The 25806-nt window shown below is 35.3% G+C and overlaps 1 protein-coding gene across 1 annotated transcript in view; it reads right to left on the bottom strand.

Annotated features, from left to right (window-relative positions):
- The window catches only part of Elp2 (elongator complex protein 2), a 40906-nt gene extending 15617 nt beyond the window's left edge, over positions 1 to 25289 (bottom strand). Inside the window, exons 1-9 of the mRNA XM_071590727.1 lie at positions 25167 to 25289; positions 24866 to 25052; positions 24538 to 24663; positions 24248 to 24463; positions 23239 to 23484; positions 18318 to 18544; positions 12200 to 12352; positions 9356 to 9539; positions 1068 to 1202 (exon numbers count right to left, since the gene is read on the bottom strand). Of these exons, the coding sequence (XP_071446828.1) occupies positions 1068 to 1202; positions 9356 to 9539; positions 12200 to 12352; positions 18318 to 18544; positions 23239 to 23484; positions 24248 to 24463; positions 24538 to 24663; positions 24866 to 25052; positions 25167 to 25289 (1597 nt within the window). The remainder of the gene's footprint in view (positions 1 to 1067; positions 1203 to 9355; positions 9540 to 12199; positions 12353 to 18317; positions 18545 to 23238; positions 23485 to 24247; positions 24464 to 24537; positions 24664 to 24865; positions 25053 to 25166) is intronic.
- Positions 25290 to 25806: the final 517 nt, after the last annotated feature.

Here is a 25806-nt window from a genome sequence, read left to right as displayed (position 1 = left end):
TTACTGAACCTCGTGAGCATGGTGAAGATTTAATTTTTTGAAGAAATATGAATTTTGTGGAGTCAAATCATAAGGCCTCCTGCCATAGACTAAACATGCGATGACCTATTTGTACTCTCTTAGTTCCTGTTGGGCAATTTCACATTTCTTCAGATGAATGTTTCACTGCAGAATTGCCAAATTTCCTTTGCAAACTAATTACCATGGGCCATAGAAAATAATTGACATTTATTGTAGAATTAAAAATATTGTGCATTGATGTGCATAAAATTATACAATAAAATAGCCATCAGCAAATAAAACTGATGTCATTAAGTCTTAGACTCCACCCAATTTAATGTCTAACATTAATATTTGTTTCATATAAAAATTAGTTTTATTTACTGTTTCAAAAAGTCACTCAATTCCAAATAGCACCGATTTAATGGCATTCAACTTGATATAATGCTCCCCCAATAACCCTAGGCTCTCAAGTAATTATGCCAGGGGGCAAGGAAAATACACGAATGTGAGCTGAGGCTAAGATTCCTCTCTAAACATGCCTGAGTCCCTTTATATGTAAATTACATTCACGTCAAAAAGAATACCTTTGACTGAACATAACTGACCAGACAGACTGCCTTGTATCAAACATGGCAATGCAGAACAAGTAATTTTGTGTTACATCATCACATTGGAAATACAATGAAATTTAGTGCATTCCCACTGATTCTAAGCCAGTTGGCATCTTTGAAATACAGAAGCAAATCCTGAAAGAAGTGCTTTGAGAGGTAAAATTTATGAGCAAAGTAAGCAAAGAAAATGTGTATGTTATAAACAGGATTTTTGCATGGCCATTCATTTGTGGATGAGTTACCATTTTTGGAATTGAGGCCATCATATGTAGGTTATAACACAAAGGAATAACAATATTCCATTGATTTCCATAACAATAGTTAAAATGAATGGTTAAAGTGTAAAATTCATTTACAGCCCATAAGAAGGGCTCAAGAGAAGGGTATTGATTCCTATGCAATTGAAACTTCAAGAGAACATAGGAGGAATTCTGATTTCCGTCAATGAGATACCATAGAGATCCACAGGAGTGAAGTAAGGCTCAGGGTATTCATTCTTTCCTGTGGTCTTTTCCTCATGGCCTTCATAAACTGCTTTGTTGGAGAGTCCCAGGGATGGAATCGAAGCACCACGAGGTACAGGTAGGCCTGAACAATTATGACAAGAAATGGACCAATTGAGCAACTTATTTCAAAGACAAGAAATTTTTTGCACACAATAAAACTTAAAAATCAAAATTTATGGTACCAAGAGAATAAAATTCACTCAAAACTATACACATTTCAGTTTAAAGCCATTTCTAAAAGCTGCAGCATTTTACTTTGGTATTTATCATTCAATGCCTTCCACCATTGAAGCCATCAAGTTGCTAAGAGTCTTAATGCCATTCTAATCACCAACCAAGCAAACACACAAGAGTGATTATTGTGGTATTGGCCACATAAAATCATTTATACTTTAATATAATCATCTTGAGAATATGCCTCATCAACTTTCATTTCAAAGTTGAATGTTCTTAACTCTTAATTTTAATGATTTTAGTTGAATGTTTGTAAATTTGGGTTCATTATATTCATGGTCATTCTTAAGACACTTCCAAGATTACTACCTACTGGAGTAAAGAATTTAAACATTTAGGACTACAAATTCCATAATAATATTTACAGAATAAATATCATTGAATGGATACACCTTTGGGTTAAATCCATCTTACACCTGTTGCAGTATTTGAGATTTACTGCGCATATATGAAGATACAAATTGTAAAATCAGTATGAATGTAATTTACACATTTCAGATTGATCACAATGATTGTTGAAAAGGAAAAGTATAAGTTAAGTTTTAAGTACATACTACCTTGATCAAAAATTTCCCGGAATTTATTCAGAAAATTAAAAATACAAGTTTATTCATCTAAATCTATATTGTCCCCTTCAAAGTAATCCCCATCGACTGCAACACACTTATGCCAGCGCTTGATCCAATCCTCGAAACATTTTTTATATTCGGTTTTCGGTATGTCCATCAGTGCTTCCTGCGATTTTTCCATTACTTCCTCTCGGCTGCTAAAACGCGTTCCCCGTAATGGTTTTTTAACGCGATTGAACAGAAAGAAGTCACAGGGAGCCAAATCAGGTGAATTCGGTGGCTGTTGGATGGTATTTGTTGCATTTTTCGTCAAAAAATTACGAATAATGATAGCACTGTGCGACGGTGCGTTATTATGGTGCAAAATCCACGAGTTTTCTGCCCACATTTCTGGTCTCTTTCGGCGAATTGCTTCACGCAAACGTCTCATAACGCCCAAATAATACTCTTTGTTTACTGTCTGGCCTTCTGGCAAAAATTCATGATGCACTACACCGTTGTAATCCATGAAAACCGTCAGCATTGCCTTCTTTTTTGACTGAAAACGACGTGGGTTTTTTTGGTCTCGGCTCATTTGGTGAACGCCATTCACTTGCCTGATGTCTGGATTGCGTGTCGTACTCATAAACCCACGTCTCGTCTCCAGTAATGATCCTTTTGATGAATGTGGGATCGGATTCAGCCTCGCAAATCATGTCTTTTGCGACGTCAACACGGTCTCTTTTTTGCATGAAATTGAGGTCTTTTGGCACCAACTTTGCTGCTACACGACGGAAACCCAAATCATTAACCACAATGTCTTGGGCGGATCCATAGGCAATGTTCAAGTCCTCCGCTATTTCTCTGATGGTTAATTTGCGGTTATTGACCAACATTTCTTTTACTTTATCAATTTTTTCACCGACTTTCGATGTCGATGGTCTGCCACTGCGTTCATCATCTTCGATTGACTCACGACCACTTCTGAATCGCTCGTGCCACTGGTAAACGACCGTTTTTTTTAGAGAATCGTTGCCGAAACACTTTTCCAACATTTCCAACGTCCGTGCGCCACTAAATCCGTTTTTTATGCAAAATTTAATACAAGTTCGTTGTTGCAAATTTAAATCCATTTCTGCAATTGTAAAAAATCGCCAACACACACAGAGATAGGTGTACTCTTGGCTACGTAACTTTTGCAAATGTCAAGTTATGACACTAAGATTTAAAGGGAATATCAACAACAGATGTACCAATTTAACAAAAAAAACAGAACTCAAATCGGAACGATGGGAGCGCCACACGGTGGTTATTCCGGGAACTTTTTGATCAAGGTAGTATTCCAATATAAGGTTAAGTACTCAAATTAATTATAGCCATTTCCTCAAAGAACAACTGAAAAGTTACTTACTCATAAAGGTACTCAACAATATACAGTTAAAACTTGAGAACACAAAACGAATAACAATAAGAATGGGTTTTTTAAAAAAGCAAGCCAGGTTCATTCAGGATAAAATAGTTTTTAATTCATATTCATTTTTTAATGCATAACTTTGAACACAGTGAATGCAATGGTTATCATGAATATTTTTCACTCAGTGGTAAAAAATTCCATCAACCTTCGTTGGATAATACATGTATAAAATGTTATTTTTGGCTCAATTTCATGATCTATTATTTCAAAATAGCAAACTTTCCTAAAACCTACCTCAGTCGCCTATCAATACTACCTATTAATACACCCTGAAGGATAAACTCATTATTTCACATCTCCAGACCCATTCCCTCCCAATGGATAGGGCCATTAGCAGTTATGTGATGCCCTCCTTTATGCAACCCTGACCTTTTAGTTAGACACATCACTACAGAGCAGAGGCCTCTGAGATTTTCTTCTCCTGCAATTAACAAACTCTGGATTCAACTTTCATCATTGGATGGTGGGATTTCCCTCATTCCCTCTAGCGTAACTTCTAATTCAAGGTATTTCATTTATGCATTTAAAGGCAGGTTTTGATGAGCCCTGGCCACTCTTTCATTCTAAGTACCATGAGAGCTTCCTCTTTCCTGCCCTTCATTATTTCCTTCTTCATTTCTTCATAATTTTGGCCTGCCTTCATGCTCTAATCTGCAAAGCCTCCTCCTTTCCTCCCTCTTCCCTGCAAAGCCAACATTCTCCCTTTCATCATGGCCTATAACATACCACTACATCTCAATATTTCCTCCTTCCATTTTTCTATGTATTTTTATGGTTTCCCTTGATACCTTCCTCTCTTTACCCAACAAATCAAAAACATTGACTTTTGCCTCTGTCTCTGCCAAACTTATTTTCTCCATTCTATGCCACACTTGAGTTTCAAAAGCTTCTAATCCGTACTCATCTTGCCTCAGAGACAAGTTCCTCGTCCATATAGCGTTTTAAAATCCATATTTTAGTATCTACTATTGTCTTCTTTTCATCTTTACTTAGCATAACTACCATCAATCCCTTCTCATAGCAAATGCCTATTTTGCTAATGCAATTCTTCAACTAATTTCCTCACTACTATGCCCATTTTCCTAATGAGAACTGCCCAAATTCATGGCTTTGCCGCTTAGTCTCTTCTGTCCGATGCCAATGTTAAACTTAGTTTCCCTACTCTAAAAAACTCTCAATACTTTTGTTTTACTGTTATTAATCCTCATCCCATACCACCCGCATCATTCCTAAATTCATTAAATAGTTCCGGAAATCCCTTGGCTGCTTGAATCACTGTTTCTTGATTATCTGCAGACCTAGCTGACTTAGTCATCTTGCCATCCACTTTTATTCACAGTTCAAGTTCCTCCGATGCTGCCCTTATTTTCTCTTCACATATGATAACAAAGGAATCATGCCTATCATGGCATAACTTGTCTAAATTGCTGGAATGCTTTTCACCTAAAGAATGCTTTTTGCAGAGGAAACAGCTTTCATTTTTTTTGGAGCCCCACAGAAAAGACTACCGCATTTAAAAATTCCTTATGTTGTGGTGGGAAAAAAATCAAAAGGAAGAATTACACATTAAAAAGTCAAAATTTCAAATGGCAATGACATATCAATTATACACATGCACAAATTGTTTCTAGGAAATATTTTAAATTGAACAAATTATGTTTAAAAATTAGATTAGTTCATTAGTTTAACAAATTACTGATATTTGCACTAGATATATGTGTAAATGTAAGAGAGACAACAATTCCTACCTAAGCAATGATCAATATTAATATAAAATTCATTCATATGAAAGTCTGTCAACACAAAATGCATAAATTGATTTATACAGTCCATATTAACCACTTTTTACAGTGTGTTAATGACTAAATATTTACTGTAACAACATAAACATTATCAATAACGCTGTTCTTGAAATTATACTGGTGCGAGCATAACAGAAAATGGAATGTTACTACAGTGCCCAGAGATTGGTCTGATAGATGAGGGAGGGTAGAGCACACCTGACAGTAGGCCAAATGACTAGTGAAATTCACGAATCATGGCATTAAGGTGGGCCAGTCCCCTGATCCTGTGCCTTGGGTTTCCCAGAGGGAATATCTGGAAAATCACATAACTTGGGTGAAGCCATGGGTGGCCACAAGTGTCCTCGTGAATCGAATCCATGAAAACCAATTCCCTACCCACTAGACTACTACTCCCCTTATGGTAATAAAGTTTTACATACACAAAAGGATTCCTTGATATATATGCTCTCATATTATCAAATTAACAATTAAAGCAATAGATATAAATAAACTTGAAATTTTCAATTAACCAAAAACCATCAGCTTTATTATCAAATGAATTAAAACAATGTTGGCATGTATTCAACAATGATTGCTTAGCAGAAAGTTTCAGCTTCATACTGAAAATTCAGGCTGGACATAACTTGGGTGAAGCCATGGGTGGCCACAAGTGTCCTCGTGAATCGAATCCATGAAAACCAATTCCCTACCCACTAGACTACTACTCCCCTTATGGTAATAAAGTTTTACATACACAAAAGGATTCCTTGATATATATGCTCTCATATTATCAAATTAACAATTAAAGCAATAGATATAAATAAACTTGAAATTTTCAATTAACCAAAAACCATCAGCTTTATTATCAAATGAATTAAAACAATGTTGGCATGTATTCAACAATGATTGCTTAGCAGAAAGTTTCAGCTTCATACTGAAAATTCAGGCTGGATAAAGATATGGACTAAAAACGAGCAAACCCCAATTCCCAATTTTTAACATTAATATTTTATTAGGAATTCATAATATTATGTTCCAAACTTAAAGAACTGAAGAAAGCATGGATGTTTTATAATGGTATTATGAGAGTGAGTCAAACCAAGTGAATATTTCAAGGATTCAAAGGAATTGGAGACAAATTCTACCTCTACTGTTATGGAGGAATATGGACTAGGAACGGCAAAGGGTTTATAATGAACGATATATTGAGAGAATGAGTAGTTCAAGTAATATAAGAATTTGGTCAGAATACAATGGTGTAACTATGATTAAATATAGGCCAGTATATCAACATGAAAGTGTTACGCGCTACCAACAGCTTGTGAGGTGCCAGAAGATTGAGAGGACTTACAGAAAGCCAATCAAATGCAAGAGAGTCATCTACCGGACTTCCTTCACTCAAATAAGTGAAATGAAACTCAAATAAGAAGTGAAACTATGTGTGTTATGGAATTAACTTTTGGGGCACTGCTACGGGTGTTGAGAAAGTATTCATTATGCAAAAAAGAATTAGATATGGCCAAAATTCCATAGAGAGAATCATGTCGACCACATATTATAAATCTTGAAATCTTACCTGTAACATGTTTGCACATACATCATGTGTGTATGTGTATGCTCAGGAAAACATGTGGCCATTTAAAACAAAAATTAGGGTATTAATGATTATGCCGCAAGACAAAGACAGAAGGTAAATGCAATACAGCATTCCACTTCTTTGTTTCAAGAAGGACCCCTTTAAGCTGGTGTTCAAATTTGTAATCACTTACCAGCAGGCATAAAAGACACCAAGTTGTATCAGATGTTTAAATCTAGGTTAAAATCTTTTTTGATCATGAATTCTTTTAATGATGAAAATAAATATTTTTTGTCAATGTATGACAAGCTGTTATTTAATCATAACCATTTCTCATAATATGCATGAATATATTTTTTTGTTTTTGTGTGACATACCTTACATTTTATCATTGTAAAATAACAAGATTAAAAATAAATAAATAAAATTGGACAAATAGGGAAAGTGATGAACGGGTGAAAATGAAATTTGTCCATCACAGGATATGCAACGACAAAATGTGACAATAAGAGATGATTAAATATGGCACAGATTAAAAGAATGAATTAAAATAGACTACCTATGGGAATGAGAGGTCAAATTGAGAAGTTTCAGGCATGATGTAAAGGAATTCGAACATGATATGGAATGGATAGTAGCAATTTTCTGCTTGAAAAGTTTAATTGTTCGACCAGGTTTGCCTTTTTCCAACATGTTTAAAACTTTGCATTTCGCACCCTATTGGTTGGTTGTCCAATCCTCCCCTATCCCCCCGCCCCTTCTTTCCTACCACATCCACCTCTCCTCCTGGGATGCAAAAATGTATATAAGACTGCACTTGAATATATTTTGTCACATGAAGATGATGTAAAACATCGAAACCAGGTTGTAGAATTAAACACATTTGGTGGAAAATTCCTACTATCCGTTCTTTATTATGAGAATGAGTGAGTTGAACTGCAAGTCAGGCAACTAAGAGACACTCCCAGTGTTAGATGTGATAAAAGTGGACATTGAGAGAAGAGGGAAGAATGAAAGGGACTAGAAAATGAGAAAAATATGATAACAGAAAATTGCAGGGGATGTCCATATGGCAAACCATCGCACAGGTGAATGATGTAGGTTAAGAAGGCCACTGATGTTCTTGTAGGAGTAGAATGAGGAATATTTCTTAATTGGCAGATAAATGTTTATACTTCTGATATTGGAAAAGAAAAAAGGAAAGAAGGAGTGTAATGAACAATCCATATACTTCATCTTACTGCTATTATCATCACCTTAATAGCTAGTCATAATGACAAAATTATTATTTTTATGTCACTATCAACAACAGATTCAAAATTTCTTTTTCCAGTTATAAATTAGCTTTATGCTATAATTATGGTCATTGAGGTCACTGCTACAATAAAAATAATACATTATATTAGCCCAAAGATCATATACCAAAGATCACAAAAATACCAGGCGGAGGGATGTGTACATGATATAAGACACGTTGATGACAGCAGGGATTTGATTTTACAAATTTTATTTAGTTTACAAGATTATATTTCCCTGCCCACTTTTCCATGTCTATTTTAACATGGTGTTTGCACTGATTTTCCTGATTGTCTATATCAATGCATTAAGTATGCAAGGATGACATTTTTTGAGTTGTCAATTAAAGATGGCTGAATGAATTTTAACGATAAATTTTACAAATTAAAAAGGTCATCAAATAGAAGCTTATGTGGTTCCTAGCGAATGCCACTAGTATCACTTCCAGAATCAATCAATTCAAACAGATTCTTGAACCCATGGATTATTATCATGGGTTATTAATTACATGACAATTCATTGCAGAAAGTTTTTGATACAGTCTCTTTCAACTGCTGCACAGACAAAATGAGGGAAATGGCTAATCTTTAACAGTTCCTAACGTCATAATTTTGTTAAGAGCAACAAAAAGTATGAAAAGTGAAAGTGTCACAAAATTTTTCTAAAGAGATGGCTTTATTTTACAAAGGGAATAAATTAGCAAAGAAAATAGTGACAGTTTAATACAGACATTAATAAGCTCACTTTTCCAACTATGGAGAGTAATGCATCCAGGGTGACTGACTTTGAAATGACAGGTGAAAACTTTGTAACCACTTGCAGTGATTTTAATATTGGTTCTTGGCTATGAGAGAGGATGATTGAGAGGGCTAAGTTGAGCAAAATGAAACAGAATAAAACAATGGAACTACAAAATTTTAGAAGTACTATAAAGAGATGCCCATAGTATTAAAGAAATAAGAAATTTTGGTCTCATTGACAACATTTTTGATCCCCAGATAAATAACTAAAAAAATCACACAGAGAAAAAAGATTAGTAGGAAAATAGAAAAATCAAGTCCATTATGCGAGGTTATTTTGTGTTAAAGCCATTTCATATGCTCAACACAGTGAACAATAGACATAAAATTCAATCCTGCATTTTCACTACAATCAACTAAGGTGGCTTTGTTTCTATATTAGATTTTGTTTCAGGGGTTAAGTGGTAGAAAAGACTCCATAGTCTCAATCTCGCCCAAAAATAAAGACGACTATCAATCTATATGCATGTAAATAACACCATTAGAAGTCAATTTCCTTTAACTGAAATGATGCTTCACCTACCTTCATAGCTATCCTCTTTCACTTTACATATTCGGTGAAAGTTTTCAATGAAATTTTTAGGTGCTTCAAATACTCTTCCCACTTTTTCTTCCGAGCCAGAGGCAAATTTGTAACGTGATAAAACAGCAATGCAGGACATGTCATGACCGTGAATTTGAGGCCGAGCTATTTCATGCCAGCTAACCTGCAATTGTTGTAAAGAAATGAGATAGATTAATATCTAATATAATATATACTTCCCATTTAGGATATTCAACTCAAATATGCCAAAGACAGCGTTGCTCATTGTACCCATTGGAGAGTAAATTTTGAAGAAAAATTAGAGTTAACACTATTTTTATACATATGAATGGAGGGTGATCACAAAATTGACAATCATCCAGAGTCAATAGAAATCCAATATTTACAAGGAAAGAGGGAAAGCAGAAGTAAATTTATTTATCCATAGGCAAAATACATATGTATGGAGTGGTCAAGCAGGAGAGACAAAAAAGGTACACAATAGAATATAGAACCATTTTAGTACACATGAAATACAATATGTAGAATTAATAAAATACAATACAACACACTGATTCGAAGAAAAAACAAAGTATATTCATATATTCAATAATATTATAGAACAAGCTTTCTGTACAATATCTTTTACACATAGTTTGGATTTCCTAAATTGCAGACATTTATTTTCAGATGGTTGAAGAGTTTGAATCCTTGATGAGTCATGCAGTCAAGACTTTTTGACATGTTGTGTGTTCTAGCTGTTTACATTAATGAGTTAATTTGATCTTGGATTGTAATTATTGAAATATGAACTTTTTACGAAGGAATTACATATATATTTTTGGGGATGAAAGTCACAGTTTCCATTATATAAATGCATAGCACTGCCAAAATGTCTAATTTGGCACATATCAGTTTAATGTGAATTCTTAATAGAACCTGTTTTATTATTTTTCCAATTCTTTTCGGTATCTGAAATATTTTTTCATATCATGCGAGGATCACCAAAGTAAAAAAATTCTAAACGTTATCCTTGAGTGATATACCCATAACAGGTAGCCTGAAGAACATCCAGGGACAGACTTAGCTAAAAAACACATAGCATAGCGAGATTAATTTTCTTGCAACTTTTGTTACACATATGTTATGATAAATTAGTAAAAAATTCTAAACGTTATCCTTGAGTGATATACCCATAACAGGTAGCCTGAAGAACATCCAGGGACAGACTTAGCTAAAAAACACATAGCATAGCGAGATTAATTTTCTTGCAACTTTTGTTACACATATGTTATGATAAATTAGTATCAATCCAAAAACCAAAAACTTTAGCATGATGTTCTTCCCTTATTGGAAATTAATATAACGTTATACTTGTTGGTGCAATTTTTTCTTATAAGGATTGAATCTAAGAAGATTGTCTTATCAACAATAAGAATTAATTTCTTTCATTTTAATAATTGTAATAAATCATCTTGGGTTTGATTAACTCAATGCTGAAATAGTTCACAGCTGTTATCTTTCACTTTATTGTTCATCATCTGCAAATATGACAGGTTCTGTTTCTGGGGAATATTTAGGTAGATCACTTATAAATTGTAAAAACAGAACAGGTCCAAGAATGAGCTTTGGGATATACCACAATTTAAAGGAAGGGGATCAGATATAGTCACACTCATTTCCACCATTTGTTTTCTGTCTTTCAGATATGAGTAAAACCACTGGTTAGCCTGATAAATAAGCAAAGGCAAAATTCTTTCTATCCTCGGTCTCTAAAATACCACTAGAACAGATAAATAAAGCATCAATGACAGATTTATTTTTCCTAAAACCAAATTGATGTTTAGATAGCAAAGCAATTTTTTGAAAGAAAAAGGCTGGTCTATTAGGCAATGCCTTTTCTAGAGCCTTTGAAAAAGAAGGTAAGAGGGATGAAGGTTTGTATTTCTCTCTGTCATTTTAGTCGCGTTTTTTGAATAACGATGTAACCCTAGCTGTTTTGAATAGGTTGGGGAATTTTCCATTGGCAAAAGATTGGTCGAAAAATATCCCAAAGGGGAATTAAAATTGATTTGGCAGGGTATTTTAACACGATCTGGTATGCCATCAAAGCCAAATAAAAAAATCATTCTTTAAGCTCAGAATAATACTGAGGATTTCTTTTCAATAAATTGGATTTAAGAAAAACGACTGAGAGTTGATATTAGAATTAAACAAATTTAAGTACGTGGGATTCTTACTGTTATTTTCCATCTGATTTATGGTAGTGAATTATTTCACTGCCATAAATCAGATGATATAAATTGATGTCAGACATTATCATTGAAAACATTAGTTATTTTATTTGGGTTAGATATTTTGACTCCATTCTGAAGAACTTCCAGAACGTTGCTAGGCATTAATTCTCCGTTGTTTAATTCATATTTAACTTAGTTCTCCATAGCTTTGATTTGACTTTCAGATTTCTCTCACTGAACTATTATGCATTATCTATGCTTTCTTGATGCTATCTAACAGAATTTTGCAATGCTGCTTGTATTTTATTTTATACTGCCAAATACCTATACTACATTGGGATGTACAATGGAAGACAAACCACACACTTGGGTGATGGCTGATATTATAAAGTAAAGGTTAGAACATGTATATATTTAGAAATATAGGGTTGGATTAAAAATTTCAATTGCGTAGTGTTTTGTGTATGGTACAACAATTTTGTGCAAACAAATAGTACATGCATTCAAAATCAATACCCTGATGGTGTATAGCAGCCATGAAGAAAACTCTTAACGGCTGGGATATTTCACAAAACCAAATGAATACATATAGGTGTGTATTGCTTACCTTGCCTCCTTCCCTCCTCCACTGTGCATGCAGCCTTGTTGTCTGGTCACAACTCACTGACAAAAGAAATTCACCAAATGGTTCCCACTGGATATCCACCACACTGTTAAAATGTCCACCAACAGCTACTTTAGGTTCCCAGCTGCCTGTATCCTGGTAAAAATGCAATAAGAAAACACAAAGGAGAATATTGAACTGAACAAGATGATGAAAAGGACACACTATAGGCCAAATATCTCATGTTCAATACTGAATATTACTGATAGACAATCATCATAGGATATCATTTGCTACAGGGCAAATATCCTACTTTAATAACTAAAAGGTATAATCACTTCTTTACCAATATTATAAGACTAAAATAACTGATGCAGTTTCCAGCATGGCATTCACATTTTATAAGTCATACCCTATATGGCTTATATGATATGCCTCCCTCTCTCGTGGGGCATTTCAATATTGTTGATGTTATGCAGGGGATTTTATAACACAGCGGGCTTTCTTTAGGTGATGCCTCATGTTTTCTAAACCCTTGGGGTGACTCTTCGCGAAAGAGAATGATTCCAAGAGGCCACTGAGCATATGGAGTTAGTGAACATCATAGACATCACCAGGAATCAAACCTGGATCCTCTAGTCATTATGCAAGCACTCAAGCCACTATACTGTCACATCACCCACCCAAAGGTAAAGGTGGCCAAATACAAGGCTACATTCTTCCACTGATAGAAGTGTGCTCCAATGCAATAATGCCAAAGCCAACTTCTTTTCGCATACCAGAGACACAAGGGCCAACTGATGATGCCATCCGCAATAATATGTACTTGGAGGTAAGGGAAAAATTAAAATAGGCAGGTGCTGATCAAGTTGATTTTGTTGATGATTAAGCTATATTTAGACATTGTGCTAACAACATGGCTGCAGTATGTGATGGTGCATTATCACATGATTTTGAGAGGTGCCGTAAGAAGAGAAATTCACGGGAGTGAATGTCATGATACCCTTGAGAAATAGGAAAGCTAATTTAAACTATCCAAGAAGGATGACAAAATTGTGAGCAGATAACACATGCCACGTATTTGGAGTTCAGTGGATGACAATGGGTAAGACATGTAACAAGGAAAACAATAGAAATGGCTGAGAAAAAGGAGTACTTTCAGAAATAAATAAATTAATGACTAATAATTGTAATTTAAGATGAGAATAAAATACTAGCTAAGACTTTGTTAAAGATATTAGTGTTGTGTAGTTCTGTAACATGTCTTTGAGAAAAATAATGAATGATTTAAGGACAGTTATATGTGGATTAGGATGCATAATTTAAGCTCGACAGAGAGGTAGGTAGACAAATGAAAGTATTGAATATAAGAAGCCATAAAATAGTGAAAACTTCAGAACAATCATCCTGAAGACCCACACAAAAAAGATTATGGCAAGATATATATACTGAAGAATGGAGGGGAATACAGGAGTGTATTTAAGAAAGGATCAATTTGGATGTAAATGTAGTAGAGGAAGAAAAGAAGCTATGCTTATTCTCAGATTCATCATAGATAAGAGGATACAGAAAGATCAACTGAACTCACATATTGCATTCACTGATCTAATGAAAACCTTCAACTATGAAAATGAATGATGGAAAAGGCATAAAAAGTACAATCGTAAGTTTACAATACTGAAATACGGTGGAAAAAGTGTATGATTCATGCTATATAGGCAGCAAAATTTATAGCAATTAATGGGCATATCCTGACACACAATAGTTTACTAAAGACCATAATTAAAGAAAACGTAGAGGGAAAGTATCAGAGAGGATGGATTGGAACCGGACAGTTTGAAGAGCTGCTAGAATCAATCCTCCTATTGCCCATACAATATAACGGTGGTGACAACAGATGAAATTTCAGGAGAACTTTGAGGAAGAGACAAAGAATGGATGGGAGAAAAATATAGAGGCAGACAGGATGGTGACAACAGGAAGAGAAGAAACAAGGCCAGTGTAGCATAGAACAGGGTTAAAAAGTATAGGCATTTTTTTAATCTCATTAAATAGTATGAGGAAGTAAGAAGTGTTAATGAATAAAACACAAGCATTTACATACGCAGAAGCTTTAGAAGACCACCACCTGATTTAATAGTTTTCAGAGACTATCAACAACTATCCTTACTCAGTTTTCATTGATCACATCCCTCTTTATGTGGTCCTCATGTTCGTGGTCTGACTTCCCTAGATGAACTTTCCCTAATGTTCATTGCCACCATTTGAAATGATTGCCTAACAACTTTGGATTTGGATTGTGACAGGGGGATGATTAGCAAACTGTGTAATATTAAGTGAAAATCAGCCATTTTTTGTGACAGATGATGCCTTGAATTACTGCGGTTGGTACTGTTAGTGCATACAGGGTTCGTCCGGAAAATAAGTGTACTGATTTTTTCCCGCCGCTCCAGGCGCGCCCAGCACCGCTCTGACGGGCTGCGATTGGAGGGGGGTATGTTGGCAAGCGACGCTGAAAAAGGCAGTCGGCTCTGAGCTGTGGTGTAGTGAGGAGCTCTGTTAACGCGAACCTCCACGCTCGACCCACGTCACGGAACGCGATGCCGAAGTTTTTGGAGCAGTGTTATTCCATCAAATTTGCGGTAAAGCTTGGGAAATCGTCTACCGAAACTGTCGGTATGATTAACCAGGCTTACGGGGAGTCAGCCATGTCCAGAAACATGATCTTTCGGTGGCACAAGATGTTCGTGGAGGGCAGAGAAGAGGTCGACGACGAACCACGGCCTGGACGCCCATCAACGACACTCACCGACGAAAATGTGCGAAAAGTTCGCGATGTACTGAACTCTGATCGTCGTCTTAGTGTTCGGATGATAGCAGAGCAGTGTAATGTGCCAAAAACAATAGTGCACGAGATTATTAGGGAGCAATTACAGATGCGAAAAATTTGTGCAAAGTTGGTGCCGAAAGTGCTCAGTGATGATCAAAGACTCAATCGTTTGGAAATCGCGACACAACTTGCAGATCACTGCAAAAATGATCCACATTTTTTAGAGGACGTTGTTTCGGGTGACGAGACGTGGATCTTTGAGTACGACCCGGAGTCGAAGAGACAAAGTGCGGAGTGGCACACCCCATCATCACCCCGTCAAAAGAAAGCTCGCATGAGCAAATCTCGGATCAAGGCGATGCTCATTGTCTTTTTTGACAAAAGGGGAGTCGTCCACTACGAATTTGTACCTGAACGACAAACTGTAAATGCTGCATTTTACGTCCAAGTGCTCGACAGGCTTCGAAAACGAGTCGCCCGCGTCCGGCCAGCGATCAAAAACATCTGGCGGCTGCATCACGACAATGCGCCGTCTCACACCGCGCTTGTCGTGTCGGACTTCTTGGCCAAGCACGGCGTGGCAACGCTGCCGCACCCGCCCTACAGCCCGGACTTGGCACCACCGGACTTCTTTCTGTTCCCGAAGATAAAGAGGTGTTTGAAAGGAACGCGATACGGGACTTTGGACGCCGTCAAAGAGGCCGTGACGACGTGCCTTCGAGAGGTTCCCGATGATGCCTTCGCGGGAGCGTTCCAGGAATGGGAACGCCGCTGGAACAAGTGTATCGACTCACAAGGGTCCTATTTTGAGGAATATTAGCTTAAGATATGTAAAAGTGTAATAAATTTTTTTTCCTGAGCTCAGTACACTTATTTTCCGGACAAACCCTGTATGTTCATCCCAAGATAGAAAATTCTAATTTTCAGTTTGTATTGGAGCTGGAAATTTGAGGAAGTTCAGTGTTCCTCTGTATTTGGTCTCCTTCATGAATTGGATAGATTTGTAAATACTGTCGCCTATGTTCACAAATCTGTTGAGTTGTTCACCAGAGACTGAACAGGTAAAAAAAGATATCATTCACATATTTAAGCCAACAGAAAATATTTTTCATAAGTGGGTGATCACATTAACACAATTTCATTAAAAATTGCCCATAAAAACGCCTGCTTGGATTAAAAAGAGCAGGGAACCCATGGCCATACCTTTGGATAGTTTATAAAATTGTTCATTGGTACAATAACATATTTATTCACAAGCTCAATAATTGGATGTATCTCTATTCCTGTGGGAATAGTCATGGTTTAAGTAGCCAAGAGATTTTATGAATAATTGAGTGAATACTGGAATGAACCGAGAGGTATGGGATGAGGATTAATAACGGGAAAAAAATGTATTGAGAGTCTGGAGGAGTAGGAAAACTAAGTTTAACATTAGTATAGGACGGAGTAGACTAAGCAGGTGCAGCAAAGCCATGAATTTGGGCAGTGCTCATTAGGAAAATGAGCCTAGTTATGGGGAAATTTGGTGAAAAATTGCATTCCTGAAATAGGCATTTGCAATTAGAAGGGATTGAGGGCAGGTATACTGAGTAAAGATGAGAAGAAAACACTAGTAAATACTTAAATATGGATTTTAAAATGCTATATGGATAATGACCTTGTCTCTGAGGCAAGAGGATGAGTGCAGATTAGAAGCTTTTGAACCACAAGTGTGGTATAGAGTGGAGAAAATAAGTTTTGCAGAGACAAAGACAAAAGCCAAGGTTTTTAATTTGGTGGGAAAAGAGAGGAAGGTATCAAGGGATCCAATAAAAATGAGTAAAGAAATGGAAGGAGGAAATATTGAGATGTAGTGGTATGTTATAGGCCATGATGAAAGGGAGAATGTTGGCTTTGCAGGGAAGAGGGAGGAAAGGAGGAGGCTTTGCAGATTAGAGCATGAAGGCAGGCCAAAATTATGAAGAAGGAAATAATGAAGGGGAAGGAAAGAGGAAGCTCTCATGATACTTAGAATCAAAGAGTGGCCAGGTCTAATCCAAAACCTGCCTTTAAATGCATAGATTGAATACCTTGAATGAGAAGTCAAGCTCTCAACGCCATGTTACGGGAAATATTCCTTGAGCCAGCAGCAACACAGTTAAATAATAATACATTCCTCACCATGACCACTATGAACCACTAAAACCATTTTGGATAGATCCCTATGTTTTTCACGAATTCACAACAACAAACGATCCTGAGAGAGAAGCCTCTACTAGCAGATGCTTTTGCAATTCACACCACTGGCTCTGAAGTTCAGAATCAAATTAGCAAGTGACATTTAAATAACTTATGCATGAGTGCCAGGGGAAATGAGGGAAAGCCCACCATCCAATAATAAAGGTAGAACCCAAAGTTGGTTTATTGCAGCAGAGGAAAATCTCAGAGGCCTCTTCTCCGCAGGGGTGTGTCTAACTAAAAGGTCAGGAGTGCATATAAGAGGGCATCACATAACTGCCAATTGCCCTGCCCATGAGGAGGAAATGGGTCAGGAGAAGTGAAAAATGAGTTTATTCTTCCAGGAATGTTAATGGAAAATATTGAGGGGGTTATGATAGGTTTTAACAAAGTCTGCCATTGAGAAACTATAGATCAGGAAATCTAGCCACATATAATAATTTATACATGTATTATCCAACAAATGTTAATGGAATTTTCAAATAATGAAAGGAAAATATTTTCATGATAACTATTGCATTCTCTGTGATCAAAATTCTGCATGAAAAAGTAAATATAAATTGAAAACTGTATGAGCCAGAATAAATATAGGAAACACAACACATTAAACTGTGACATTTCACATACTCACTTGCAAGCATTCAGCATAAATTATGGAAACTGACAGTGGGTGAAACACCCCAATGTAAATGGGTTTCCTCGTTCTGCTGGCTATAGACAATGCTTTGAATGAGGTGCGTCACATCAATTTCATTTTAACATTATCAAATTCCAAGAAACTGAGGGAGATGCCGTGACAGTAACTTTTATTTTCCACTAAATGTGCATTACAATGCAACAATTTCAGGGTACGAAAATCATTCACTTTCCCGACCAAGGCCAATGATATTGACACTCTGGAATAGTTGCAATGGAATTAACATATCAGTTCCATTAGAAGTAACTCATTTTTATCATTCATCTTATCATATTTATATTCATGTCTACATAAAATTTCCCACGATCCTTAGGGATTACATATGTTAGAACATAATATCACAGAGCGAATAATCATATATTTCTTTCTGGACTTACTTTGTTTAAGCCCCAAAGGTGAAAGGAGCCCTGTTTACTGTAGGCCAATATACTGGTTCCCTTAGGTCCAAACTTGCATCCGTAAAATCCCATGCTGTTCCCACCTATCTCTCCAACCCTGACACTTTCCAGCCAGACTCCTGATTGAGGCTCAGGTTCCCATAAAACCATTGATTTGTCCATGGAACAGGAGAGGAGTTTCAGTGGTTGATGAAGGCCACCCATATCTGGATAAAACAAGCAAATAGCTAATATAGGAAAACAACATATCTTAGGGCACTTACATTATCACAGTGACAATCTCTACTTTAATATGCTTATGAGTAAAATCTCATGGGTGCCCTTCATTACAAATTTCCACCAGGGCTTCCAGCCATCTGCAAGACTTTTTGCTCACACTGAGGCTGGCTACTTGATCCCTCAGGGCCAGAATCCTCAACAAACATCATACAGGGACAAAGAATGAATAATACTTATCCTAATATTTCCTATATACATTTTTCTTTGAACAGGCCATAACATTCATGTTCTAACCATCATTGCACAACTCCTTGAATAATTTTAAGCCATTCTCTAACAAAAGAAATTTACCATATGGTTTTTATAAAAGTATTGGAAACATTTTCGAAAAAAAAAATTTATTTCAGATATTGCTATAATGGCTCAAAATTCTTCAAAGTACATCCCTTAAGTGTTGACACACTTTTGCCAGTGACTTTTCCACGACTCGAAGGCTCCCTGGTAGGCAGATTCCGGAAGGTCCTTAAGGATATGAATGTAAGCATCTTTGACAGCACTTAGCATATTGGTGTCCTTAAGGGAGGATTTCACTTTTGGGAATAGAGAATAGTCCACGGGAGCCCAGGTGGGACAGTAAGGAGGTTGGAGAATCATTACGATATTGTTGCAGCACATCGTCGCAAGCAGACACTCTGCTCTTAGTCGTCCATCAAGACCTTTGAGACGAGTTTAGCACAGATCTTTTGCATCAACAAATTTTCAGTGAATATGGTATGCACTGTCATCTTATCAATGCCAATGCGATCATGCCCACAATTAACCAAGCCTGAATTCAGCACTTCACGTACATATCAGGAAAAACTTGTAACCCATAGTTTTTACGCAAAATTTGTACTTATGATGAGGATACACAAATAAGAGGAGATTCAATTTTCAATCAATCAATAAATATTAATATTTGTGGTTTGAACAGGGACTTAATAAAAAGAGAATTTGTACATGGGAATAACTTTTGTGGAGGATTTTTGCCACAAATAATATTCAAAATACTAAAGAAAATTAATAAAAAAAATTATGAAAAGAGGAATCTTAAAGGGGTTGCAGAGGGTATGAGAGTATTAGATAGAATATATGGCAATTGTGAATCTAAATTTAAAGCTTGTCATGAGTACATAAGACTCTCAGGAAAAAGAGCCAAATCAGTTTGTTAAAGGTCTGCATATTGGTTGCCCAACATGCATTATCAAAACAAGAGAACTGAGGGTATATGCTACAGAAATCAAAATGTAGCACTTTACAGGAGAAAAGGCATATTAAATGATTGGTTAGGATTGGGCTGAGTTACTGCTAACCATCCATCATTGAGAGGCTCATGTGGGAAAATGGAGTGTCTTAATCATGCAGAGAAAGATGAACAATTTTAAGATTAAACTGTGAAAACAAATAGCTGCACACTCATCACTTCAACCATGTTTTTTGAAGGGCAAAAATTAAGAGAAGAAAATTGCAAACACTTTATTAAGAATGCTCTAGCATTGTGAAAAAATATACTGAAAAAACTAAATTCTATCACTTTCCCTCAAGTTTTAACAAGCTTCATACGACTGACATAAAAATAAAGAGTAAATACAATAAGTCATTGATAAAAGGTTAAATTTGCAATGGATGCAATACCTAATTTCAATATGCCTATACAGAAATAAATTCTTTTGCACTGAAGATACATAGACAAAATCTGTTCAAGAAAATCATAAGCAATTAATGACTTAATGGTCATCATGTTAATTGCAAAGGTGTAGTTATGTTGACATATTCCTTCAATGTTATTGAATGGTGTGTGTTTAAAAAGTGAAATGATACAAAAGTTGAGTTTCAAAGGCCTTAACAGATTGTTTAAGAAAGAGAGAGTGGGATAGATGGAAGCATTAACCCTCAGAAGGCCACCACATTTTACCAGTACCACTGAAAAGTGCTGCAGGGATTTCAAGAACAATGCCATATTTCACGAAAATATTACTTTGGATATAGTTTTTTAGATATTAATTTGAAGTTGTTTTAATTAGAAAAACAATTGTGCAATTATTAGCAATAAAATAATAATCATATTTCCCAACCCATACAATGCAATTTTTTAACTCCAAAATGAGCTCTAAAATTGGTCTGTTTCTCATGGGCCAAGGGTATTATGGGTATAACTGCCACCTTTAACACAAGTAGAAAAATACTTATTATTAAGCATTTTTGACCCAAATCAGGCATAGAAAATAGTTGACCTTATTACAAATGTTGATAATATCACTATTTTGAGCCAGTAGTAAGCAATAGATTTTTGATTTTTACTTGAAAGTGCTTCCTAAAAATATTCTCAAATAAATCATGAATGCATACAAAGTTACACATATAGTTTCGACTCACATGAGGTGCTGCTGCGAAACATCTATTGGGCTTACCAGGATGCTGCCCCTCTTCTCAAATATTGTATTAGAATAACCTCATGACATCTGAAGCCAGAAGATTGTCATGCAGTAATGAATTTAAACTTTAAAGTTGTGAAATATACTTCAGAACATGGAAATGGCAGCTGAAAGGTTTTTTTGGCTCACCCGTGACTGAGCAGATGATACAAAAACAGAGGAAGCAGAAGGTACCTTTAGTAACTGTAGATAATAAAAAATACTATGCTCATGTACTCATAAATGGCCAAAGATTGGAGCATACATTAAGAACAGGACAATTAATAACAGAATGAACAGGATTACAGTTCCAACAAAAATGATTTTATTTTGAGTGAAAAAATGAGTGACAGTTATTTCTATTGCTGATTTTTCTGGGATGTCATAGTGTAAGGGATTCATTAAGAGGAAAGGTCTATTCACATGAACCAGATCTACAATAGCACAAAAAATTGCACTTGAATACGAAAGAAAGGTTATACGGCATCAACTTATGATGTCACACTGATGAGTAGAATGAAATGGCCGTCAATTTCTCGTGTTTGTGATTAATTGAAAAAGTCTTCAAAAAGTTAAAAGTAAGAATATGATAATGCCTTTTTTAAATATTAGAAATGCACTAGATGTGTTCTATGTAAGATGACAGTATAAGAGGGAATTGATAGCCCCAGTAAAATAACTGAGTAATTATATAGCAGTAGTGATAGCAAATTTTTGGGATTCTACGATGAGTATGCATTTACATAGTAATGCACAAGGAAGAATAAAAATACTTTGTGTTTCCAAATGATAGAATTTTTATCATCAACTAGTTTCGCTACACTGTAGCATCATGGACTATACCTGGGGAAGCCCAGATAATGCTACAGTAGCAAAGCTAGTTGACAGCAATCAATTCTATCCTGTGGAAATGCTAAGTATTTTGACTCTTTCTTGTGTATTACAATGGAGTTTCGGTAAGCATCTGCCTTGACTATCTCTCAAATTAAGACCATTTAGTAGCTATTTTTTTAATGAAGCAATGCCATTTCATTCATATTAAGTATTAACACTGAAATACTTTGATCCTTTTCTGTCTGATCTAAGTATTTTGTAAATTCTAACCTACAAAATCTCAGTGCGTCTCATGCATCTTATGGACAGGGAAATATAATAGTTTTCAATCCCTGGACACGGACAGTATGAAAAGTTTAAATTGACCAATACATACATGTATTGGTCTATTTACTTAACACCAATTTGTACACGGTATTCCTTTCTTTTATCAATATGCTGCGTGCTTATTAACATTTCCCATATTTTTTAATTGTGCAACGATTTTTACACTCTGAAATTGTTGCATCATAATATACATTATCAGATGACTTCTTCAAAAGTTACAGCCACGGCACCTCGTACAGTTTCTTTCTTGAGTTTGTAAAATAATTCGTTTAATTTGATTTTAAATCCCAAGGCTTTACTATAAAATCTAAATCTTTTAAGTGCGATTTTCAAAAGGTGATTTTCACAATATTCTGAGCCCTTCCTCCACTCTAATAGTACCAATTAAAATTTGTACATTTCTGTTCAGCTAGATTAACAGCCAGTATCAGTTTCAGCTCAATAATCACAGAAATTCTTTTGTGACACAATAACTTGGGAACCATAATTAATTTTTTCAATAAATATGATTATATCTAGCATTTAGTAAATGCTTACTCTAATATTATGCAGAACATATGTACATTTTCTGTCCTAAAATTTTGGAATGTCTTCTAAAGATTAACAAAGAAGAAACAGAAACACTATTATGTTTCTTCATTGCTAACTGATAAGTATTTTGTAACTTCTGAATTCAATAAATATCGCTCTCTCTCTCAAAAACAGGTACAATGTGGAATGATTTCCATATGAAAAATTCTTAATTTATTCATAATAATCACCTTTTTCTTTCCTCTTTCAACAATGGAATTTGCAGTCAGTTAAATGTAGCAAATACAATGGCTAATTATCCTTGAAAATATTTTGAAAATTAATGTCATGCAAGGCACACCCAAGTTTAATAGGAATGGTAAGGGTAAGTTAACCATCATGCATAATATTTTTCTTAACTGACAAGTTAAACTTACATAATGAATTTCTATAAACACATTTAAACTAAAAATTGACCTAATTAATTATGGTATACCTTCAAGTGCAATTTTAAGGCTAGACAATAAACAAGCAAACATTGAAAAATAAGTGCATACCTGTTGCCAACTTAGGGTGCCATTTCAAACCATTGATCATACCATCATGGGCAAGAATCACAGATTCAATTGCAATTGCAAAATGGAGATCAGAGTCACCTCTATTCACGCAGAAAGTCATTTCTTCCGGTTTGTAGTCCTCACTCTGTTCACGACTACCTGCAGCTTTATTTCCTTGAGGGCTCAATCGCCAAATTCTTATCTGCCCACCTTGGTCCCCACTGGCTATTAGCAATTCATTTGAATCTGAAACATTATTACAGAATTTCATTATGAATATATGGCTTTGGCTTCTGGCAACTTTCCAGTTGGTCTACAATAGAGGCAAGCACTATAGCAATGCCAAGAATGACGAGATGGCATCAATGGTTTCTCAATGAAACTATCAAAAGGTATAAACTAATAGGAACACAACTAAGTTTAATAAAAAATGAATTTTGTAGGAGTGAAATGGGAATCTTCATCAAAGAGTCGTAACATAAAAGAGATGACTCTTAAGGAACAACTTAATTCTACAATAATTACACTTAAAAACTAAACCTGCTGAAGGCAAATGCATGTCAATGAAACATTAATGGCTGCTTCAATGTGCCATATCATTATTTACTACGTTAAACTGAATTGCCCACCTCATATACCTATGGAGATGCAAAAAGAGAGATATATATATATAGCTTGTAGTTCCATTCATTCAATTACCTTAAAACAAGAAATCTATGATAAATTAGAAGCACAACAAAATTAGCTAAAAGGAGCACACTATTTCAATACCTATTAATAACATTATTATTTAAAATAATTTTAATGCCGTACATAGTGATAACATATGCAATGTAAGGGTTAGATTATCTCATACTTACAATTTAAATAACTACTGTCAAATAATGGAGAAATACATGTCCCACATGATTAGTGTTTCCAAGAAGATATGAATGGAGGAGGGTTCTTTTCATTTTAGATTAACAATGATATTTTAAAACATGAATTTTGAAAGAAAAATAAATAATACCAATGTATGTGGTGTCTATTGTGCGAACGAATTCCTCATGGCCTTGTAGCGTGTTCAACTTTGCATATTCATCTTGGTTTTTCACGAAGAGATATATTTTACAGTCAGTATTTGCACAAATAATAAGAGGGATGGATGTTTTAGGCAAACGGCAGACGCGAATCTCAAAACACAATTCATCCTTCAGGTCCAAAGTTTGGAAGCAGGTGAACTCATCTGAAATGAAATGACAGTTAGTTTTAATGGGCACACAAGAAAAAAAAGTTCCGCTACGGAATATTTCGGCCTACCTCCTTCGTTAAAATGCCAAACTTTGATTGTGGAATCAATTGAGGCAGAGGCGATAATGACAGATACATTTTCGTATGAATTCGACAACCTTAGACCATCGGCTATTATTACATCCTTTTTATGACCTAAAAATTAAGTAAATTTTTTAAACATTGAATTTTAAAAGGTAAACTTCTGAATATTATTTAACATATACTTAACCTGACACTGAATAGTTAAAAATAACATAGCCATTGAGCAATAAGACATAGTCCACTCCTTTCGCTTAATCTTTGCCCATGGATAAAATCTTTAAACATAGGTCTATTATGAAAGGAAACTACTAACCATTCAACGAAGATACATGTTTATATGTATCATCACTTTCTTTTCTCCAAAAACTAGCCGTACAATCACAAGACGTAGATACAAATTCAAATTCTTCAACATTGTTTTCTGTTTTTATCCATCTAACAGAGTTCACAGGTTTACTATGATGGCATAACGTGTGAGTTATGGACCCAGATGTATTTTTCTGTAAGTTAACACAATATATCAGTTCTAATAGAGAAAGTAATCATAAGTTATTTCGAAAGGCAAGACAACATTTTCAGGAAATATATGTTGCTTAGGTTACTTTGGTACTAACCTCTGGATTGCATAAAGCTACAGAATTACACGCTCCGAAGCAAATCAAGTTATTACTTCCCCAATCTATGGAATGTCGTGACCAATTACAAGCACATGATGTGTATATTGTTTCTACCGCCATGTTTTGATGTATGATAAATAAATGTAGCAAATTGACAAATGACAAATGATAATATGAAACTTCATTTATTTGCAGCCCCTGTGGTTTATATTGTACTCAAAGGCAATAATTGATGTTATAAAAATATTTTCAATTATATTTTTAGTAAACATTTCTTATGCAGAGTTTAAATGCCAAAATCAAATAATAAAGAAAAAAATGTCATGAAAATCAATTCAAAATTCTCCTATCACCGTATCAAAAGGTCAGGAGAGGGTGTAACGAATACATTTACAAATATTTTTAGTTATTAGCATTTGTATAATCAAAATTGGAAACAAAATGGCGTTGATAACTTGGAACAAGAAGTTCTCATACAGTTACTGAACTTCCTCAAAATACCGCCAGATGGTGGAACTGTAGAAATTTTATTGAACATAAAGTCTGAACCTTGGGAACCCTCGCCAGCAGTGGTCGATAGTGAAGGGGCTTGAAGCCGGTGGGGAAACGGTGTGATCAGATTGAAAATTGGTATCCT

This window comes from Hetaerina americana, unplaced genomic scaffold (genome assembly GCF_022747635.1).
Source record: "Hetaerina americana unplaced genomic scaffold, ioHetAmer1.1.p SCAF_4, whole genome shotgun sequence".
In the NCBI taxonomy this organism is placed as follows: Eukaryota; Metazoa; Arthropoda; class Insecta; order Odonata; family Calopterygidae; genus Hetaerina; species Hetaerina americana.
The sequence above is the reverse complement of the archived record's forward strand: the minus strand, read 5'-3'. Positions and strand labels throughout refer to the sequence as shown.